This window comes from Mus caroli, chromosome 2, assembly GCF_900094665.2.
Source record: "Mus caroli chromosome 2, CAROLI_EIJ_v1.1, whole genome shotgun sequence".
Lineage (NCBI taxonomy): Eukaryota > Metazoa > Chordata > Mammalia > Rodentia > Muridae > Mus > Mus caroli.
The window spans coordinates 70,478,667-70,486,169 of NC_034571.1; the positions used below are offsets into that span (position 1 = coordinate 70,478,667).

General features: G+C 42.8%; 1 protein-coding gene across 2 annotated transcripts in view; it reads right to left on the reverse strand.

Moving 5' to 3' along the window:
- Positions 1 to 1,171: 1,171 nt before the first annotated feature.
- Positions 1,172 to 7,503, reverse strand: part of Nfe2l2 (nuclear factor, erythroid 2 like 2) — a 29,616-nt gene continuing 23,284 nt past the window's right edge. For both annotated transcript variants that reach the window (XM_021155608.2, XM_029471999.1), the window contains exons 2-5: positions 4,708 to 4,974; positions 3,947 to 4,036; positions 3,198 to 3,365; positions 1,172 to 2,837 (exon numbers count right to left, since the gene is read on the reverse strand). In XM_021155608.2, the coding sequence (XP_021011267.1) occupies positions 1,614 to 2,837; positions 3,198 to 3,365; positions 3,947 to 4,036; positions 4,708 to 4,974 (1,749 nt within the window). In that variant the 3' untranslated portion in view covers positions 1,172 to 1,613. The remainder of the gene's footprint in view (positions 2,838 to 3,197; positions 3,366 to 3,946; positions 4,037 to 4,707; positions 4,975 to 7,503) is intronic.

The window sequence follows — 7,503 nt, forward strand, 5'->3', positions numbered from 1 at the left end:
AAAAAAAAAAAAAAAAAATGTTCATTGTCCAAGTTTAGGGCCTTTGTTTTTATTCCCTCTACATGTCTAATCAGTCTCAACCTATCCACATTATGTGAGCCAGTTTTTCCACCATTACAAAATGGTGGCGCACATCTTTAATCCCAGCTCTCCGGAGGTGAAGGCAGGCAGATCTCAAGAGTTCAAAGCACGTCTTCTGGGTGACTTCTAGGACAGCCAGGGCTGCAGAGAGAAACCCTGCCTTAAAAACCAAGAGAGGGGGTTGGAAAGAGATGTATATATGGAACAACTGGTCTCTCTTGTCCCACCCCTCACCTTCTGGGCTGCTCGGGTTCAGGTTCACTAACCAGAGGACCAATCTCATAGCCCACTTCAACCTTAGCTCCCCCTTTCTAAAGACTGCCCATGCCTGTGCTTTTCATAATGCTCTTCTTCCCATCATTTCCAGCCTCTGTGCAGCCTGCTCTGTGGACCTGATTAGCTTATCAACCTATACCTTCAGATGTTGCAAGCTCTTGTAAGTTGTGATGATTTTCACTAGTGTTTATTTGGATTTGTTGACCCAGGGTCTCTTTCTGCATAGCTCTGATTGTCCTGGAACACTCTATGTAGACCAGGCTGGGCAACTCAGATTTGCCAGACTCTGCACCAGAGTTCAAAGGCAGCCTTGTCTACAGAGCTCAGCAATTGAAGATGTAAGCCATTATGACCAGCTTTTTTTAAAAACTGGTTTTCTCAATCCTTTTTTGTTTTCCCTTCCTTAGTATGCTTCCTAGCCCTCTTGGAATGCCACTTCTAAGAACACAGGGAGATTACAGGTTTTGTTCTCTGTGCCACAGTACTGTACAGCAGGCATACCATTGTGGATAAACAAATTTTTGTTGTGATATATACCATCTCCTTGACAATCCTAGTTAACCTTTAGCATAAAAAGGGTTTTTCTCTTTTTTGAGACAGGCTCTCATTATGTACCCTTGGCTGTCCTGGAGCTCAGGGAGCTGTCTTCTTCTGCCTCCCGAATGTCGGGAATAAAAATCATGGACTGCCATACATGGCTACAAAATGCCTCTGTATTTTCAAACTCATTTTGAAAATGTAAAATCACTCATTTGAAAATGAGTGATTGTCCTATGGAAAATATTGTGAATAAATTCAAACAATCCAAAGTAGCTTAAGTCATGATATTCCTTTATTAGTGCTAGCTCCTTTTAATTTTTATGAGCTAAACAATTTAATATAAAAATGTAATTTCCTGTTCATACAGTATATAAAAAAGTATAGTGGTCTGGTTAGTTTTCAATAGTTTGCTTTTAGCCAGATGTCGTAAGTCTATGACTGTAACAAGTGAGAACAGTATAAATAAGTTCTGTAGTATTTACACTTAAACAGAAACTCTCCCAAACGGTGCCTAAGAAATTAACTTGAGAGTTACAATGAAACTGATTCAACATTGAGACTTTAATGCTTTGTAAAGTTTCATATTATTGCTATACTAGCTTTGGCTATAATTCTGCATAGTTACTTATAAAGTGTTTCTGCATTTCACATCACAGTAGGAAGTTTTAGCAGTACAAAACAAACATTAGCTCAGAAAAGGCTCCATCCTCCCGAACCTAGTTTTTCTTTGTATCTGGCTTCTTGCTTTTGGGAACAAGGAACACATTGCCATCTCTGGTTTGCTGCAGAGAGTATTCACTGGGAGAGTAAGGCTTTCCATCCTCATCACGTAACATGCTGAAGACTTCAAGATACAAGGTGCTGAGCCGCCTTTTCAGTAGATGGAGGTTTCTGTCATTTTCTCCCTTTTCTCTGAGTAGTTTTTCTCTTTCGTCTTTTAAGTGGCCCAAGTCTTGCTCCAGCTCGACAATGTTCTCCAGCTTCCTTTTCCTACAGTTCTGGGCGGCGACTTTATTCTTACCTCTCCTGCGTATATCTCGGATCAATGCGAGCTGAGCTTCATTGAATTGCTCCTTGGACATCATTTCATTGAAGTCATCAACAGGGAGGTTAATGATTTTTTCGACAGGGAATGGAATATGGAGAGCTTTTGCCCTAAGCTCATCTCTTGTGAGATGAGCCTCTAAGCGGCTTGGATGTTTGTCTTTTGTGAATGGGACTTTTTGATGACCAGGACTCACAGGAACTTCTTTCTTTGTTGTATTTTCACATTGGGATTCATGCACAGGGGCACTGTGCCCTTGAGCTGGTGACAGAGGCTGTACTGTGTCTCCAGGAGAATGTGCTGGCTGTGCTTTAGGACCGTTCTGTTTGACACTTCCAGGGGCACTCTCTAGCTCCTCCATTTCCGAGTCACTGAACCCAGGTGGTGGGTCTCCGTAAATGGAAGACTCCACGGAGTGCTCTGGGGACGCTCGGCTGGGACTCGTGTTCAGTGAAATGCCGGAGTCAGAGTCATTGAACTCCGTGGCGCCTTCAGTGTGCTTTGGATTGAAAGCTTTACACAGTGACAGGTCACAGCCTTCAATAGTCCCGCCCAGAAGGTCAGAGAGTGACTGACTGATGGCAGCGGAGGAAGGCATGCTGCCACCGCCACTGGGCTCTGCTATGAAAGCAGAATAAAATTCATCGCCAAAATCTGTGTTTAAGGTGGGATTTGAGTCTAAGGAGGTCAGCTGGCTGGCATCATCAGTGGAGAGGATGCTGCTGAAAGAATCCTCAAAACCATGAAGGAAATGTGGACCACAGTTGCCCACTTCTTTTTCCAGCGAGGAGATCGATGAATAAAAATGGTAATTGCTGTCCATTTCTGTCAGTGTGGCTTCTGGGCTGGGAACAGCGGTAGTCTCAGCCAGCTGCTTGTTTTCGGTATTAAGACACTAGAAAAGAAGGTCACATTGTATGAGCAGAGGCTAAGTGCATTTTAGATCAATTCCCTACCCCCAAATCCAAGGTGTTCTTTTCAATAATTCCTACAACTCTCATTTTTCAATAGATAAATATTTTATCTTTGTCAGAACTCTAAATTAGCTTTCAGTCTTTGAATGAATTTATCCAGAAATATTCAGTCTGATTACCTAAAAACTATGTGTGTTAAGTGAAGCTGGGAAGCTCTCATGAGTAATTTAAATACACCATCAATTTCTTCCTTTGAGGAGGTAGCATGTAAATAATAAATAACTAGGATGACTAATTTAAAAGGGCCCACAGAAAACAGCACACTCCTAGAGCTCTCTTACCTGTAATTCGGGAATGGAAAATAGCTCCTGCCAAACTTGCTCCATGTCCTGCTGTATGCTGTTTAAATCAGCCATGGCTGCCTCCAGAGAGCTATCAAGGGCCTGGGCCTGATCAGGGGCAGTGAAGCCTGAACTTTCAACGTGGCTGGGAATATCCAGGGCAAGCGACTGAAATGCAAGTGAAGAAACCCAAGATTGACATGACATTTATGTGAGTGAGAGCCAAGGCATGTAGAACAGACAACAGCAGGGTCTACAGCTCTCAGATTACTAATGGCTGCTTTTATAAAATGAAACATTTCCTCCTCCCAGTGACTCCATATTAATACACTCCTAGGTTATTTCACTCCATGTATTTAAAGGTAGACTTCAAAATGGATAAAAACATTCACTAGGACTTAATCTGTACCCATAATATCTGGCAGAATGCTTCAAACAACAGATTAAGATTTTTAATCCAAATGCTGATTAATAGTTGTTCTTTACTAGTCAAAATATTTTATGTACCTATATCCAGTTTCCCCACAGGGGAAATGATTCTGACTCATGTTTCCAGCTGTACAGTGAAATGGACTTGCGGTTTACAGGTCTATTTCTAAGCATTGTATAAATCTCAGACAGTTTACTTGACAATTTCTTTGATCAATTTTTTTCCTTCTAAAATTTTCTTTTCTTCTCTTAATTGGAGACACATGAAAGGAACTAATATCAGATAAGGGAGTTTTGCTGTTAAACAAACATTTTTATACCTCATGGTCATCTACAAATGGGAATGTCTCTGCCAAAAGCTGCATACAGTCTTCAAAGTAGAGGGCATCTTGTTTGGGAATGTGGGCGACCTGGAGGAAGGGGAAAGCACAGAGGAGTGTCAGTCATGAAACGTTCTAAGCACCTGGAGGAAGGGGAAAGGCACAGAGGAGCATCGGTTATGAAACGTTCTAAGCACAGGGTCACGACGAGCAATAAGACTTGTTCATAAAATAACCTATGGTCTCATTTCAGAAATCGATTTGCATAGATTCAAACCAGATTACTTGTGTTCAAATTATTAGTCCCTCCCCTTTAATGAACAGTGCTGGGGGACTGAACCCAGGGCTCTGTGCTAGGCAATAACCTCTCCTCATTTCTGAGTGATCTGGGCGAATGCTTTAGTTGTTTAGACAACATCTAACATGGGAATCATACTTAACACAGTTAAGTCAGTTACCCATACAACCAGGGCCCTGCCTACCACAATGAGCAATGCCTACTTCTTTTACCCCAACAGTATTTCTGCCGCTGACGTCTCATTCCCACAGAGGATGTTTCTGTAACTCACAAAGTCCTCCCTGTGATCTGTGTCCTGATTATCAAAGGAATTCTCAAAGGAACTCAGACACTCACTCATCAGGAAGCTAAGTTTGAGAACCTCCTCCTCACAAAAGATACAGTAAATGGCAGACCAAGACCTCAAATCCAGAGAGTCTGCTTTCTCACTAGTTTTCCTTAGATCCCACCAGGACAAGTGTACCTGGGAGTAGCTGGCAGACCCACTGGTGTCGGTCTGGATGTGTTGGGCTGGCTGAATTGGGAGGAATTCTCCTGTTTCTTCATCCAGTTGAAACTGAGCGAAAAAGGCCTTCTCCTGTTCCTTCTGGAGTTGCTCTTGTCTTTCCTTTTCGAGTTTTTTCTGTTTTTCCAGCTCATAGTCCTTCTGTCGCTGACTAAAGTCAAACACTTCTCGACTTACTCCAAGATCTATGTCTTGCCTCCAAAGGATGTCAATCAAATCCATGTCCTATGTTTAAAACAGAAAAGGAAGGAGAAACCATGGTTAAGATGGTCCACACGGGTTAATTTACTACATGTTATCACTGATGGGGAAGAAACAAACTGAATGAGAATACAGATTGAAGAATCTAGAAGAAGACTGTCAATTCTATTTACTCAATATATATTCGCTAAGAGCAACAAGATCTAGCTACCCATTCAAATTAGTTTGGGTCACTAATGACTGCATAACAACAGAAATAGCTAAACTTATGCATATTGCCATACTTTTAAGGCTCCCACACCTCTCTCTGTCTCTCTTTCTGTCTCTTGTCTCTGTCTCTCTTTCAGTCTCTCTCAGTCTCTCTCTGTCTCTGTCTCTATCTCTGTCTCTCTCTGTCTCTCTCTTTGTCTCTGTCTCTCTTTCAGATTTATTTATTATGTATACAGTGGTCTGCCTACACACAAGAAGGCATCAGATCTCACTATAGATGGTTGTAAGCCACCATGTAGTTGCTGGGAATTGAACCCAGGACCTCTGGAAGAGAAGCCAGTGCTCTTAACCTCTGAGCCATCTCTCCATTGCAACCCTGACCCCACCCCTTTATAAGAGAGTATAGCAAATGCACTGAGACACTCAAGTCTGCCATGAACCCTGTCTCAATCCGGAGTAAAAAACAATATTCAGAGGGTTAGCTTTGTTTTAGTTGAGACAGGGTTTCTCTGTGTAGCTCTGGCTGTCCTAGAACTTGCTCTGCAGTCCAGGATGCCTCCAAACTCAGAGAACCACCTGCCTCTGCCATGATTAAAGGCATGCGCCACCACTGCCCAGGCACGTTTTAGTTTTTTTTTGAAATGGGATCATATAGCGCAAGCTGGCCTTGAACTCCTAACTACCCTCTTCCTTGAACAACTAACCCTCCTGCTCTGTTAACCAAGGGCTGGGGTGTACTACACTAACACCTGGCTCCCAGTTAGAAGAACTATGTACTAATAACAAATTCTGCTGGACTGCCTGGTCATGTCTGACTTCCTCAGCCAAAGGACTGGATGACAATTTCTAATGGAACTTACCCTAAGATCAGTGTCAATCATGCCAAGAGTTGATTTTAACACAATTATTTTTTCTTGTTCCCACCAAATGATAATGCTTCAAAACTTCAGAAGCGTTAATTATTCTTTCCTGCCCCAGCATACAGATGGTTACCAAAGGAGACAAATTTCTTCACAAATATAAAATAAGCCAGAGTTAGCAAATGTTCACTGATAGGAGACCTGCTGTAAGCACCAAACTCCACACCAATGCATATGCAATAACGCAACAGTGGGCTGTAACACTGAGACTAGCTGAATATTACTCCCAAATCATGGATGGTGTCACAATGAAGATTCTAGGTCCTCCTCTGAAACATGCTAACATGTACTTTTGTTGTCTTTGTTTTTCGAGACAGGGTTTCTCTGTATAGCCCTGGCTGTTCTGACACTCACTCTGTAGACCAGGCTGGCCTCGATCTCAGAAATCCACCTGCCTCTGCCTCCCAAGTGCTGAGATTAAAGGCATGCACCACCACTGCTCTGCTTGTCTTTTTATTTTAAGGGAATTGAGACACCCATAAATTAGAACATGGAGTTTAGGTGGTAGCTGAAATGTGGTGAGCAGTGAGCACCTCCTTGTACTGTATATTAGTCACAGGCCCATTCAGTCACCAACAGTTTCCTAGGATGACCTTCCCTCAATGCACATCCTAAACCATCCCAGTATGTCTTTGTTTTTCGTTTCCTGTAACATGATGAGAAAAGAACACCTTGGGGGACCCAAGAAGGCTCAGCTCACCTGGAACAGCTCTGAGCTAAAACCGTGGCCCCCACAGCCTAGCATGCATTTCCAGCAGGAAGGTCACCAAGAGGTGTTTACACTTAATTGTTCATGGGTTGCTGGTCACAAACTCATTATGTACCAAAAAAGATAGCCTTGACTCCTATCTTGCCTGCATCTCCCCAGTGCTGGGATTACAGGCATATGCCACCCATACCTGGCTGTCATCTAATTGTTCCCAGTGGGCCAGGGACATCCAGTGTGATCCCTGTCTGGCACCCACACAGGCTTCATAGAGTCCTGGGAAGTTCTCTGCACTTTCAGAGTTGTGCTACAAAGCGTGCAAAAGAAAAAGAAAACTGCTTTTTAAAACCTAGCTGTGAAAGGCTCAGCAGTGAAGCCCATGCACTGTCCGGAGGACCTGGCACCCAAACTGCCCGGAACTCCAGCTCTAGGAAATCTGACACCTCTAGCTTCTACACACACACACACACACACACACACACACACACACACACACACACACACAGGATTAACCTTAACATAAGTTTTAAAAAGTAAAAACAAGCTAATTTTAAGCAACTTTTATACTTTGGATTCCTAAACAGCACATATCTTCCCATCAGAGTACAAGCTAGCGCTGATCCTGCTTAGCATCAAAAACTAGCCCATGTTCAGCGTGATCTGGTCATAGGCCTGAATTCAGATTCAGACACTTTTTTTTTTTTTTTGGGGGGGGGG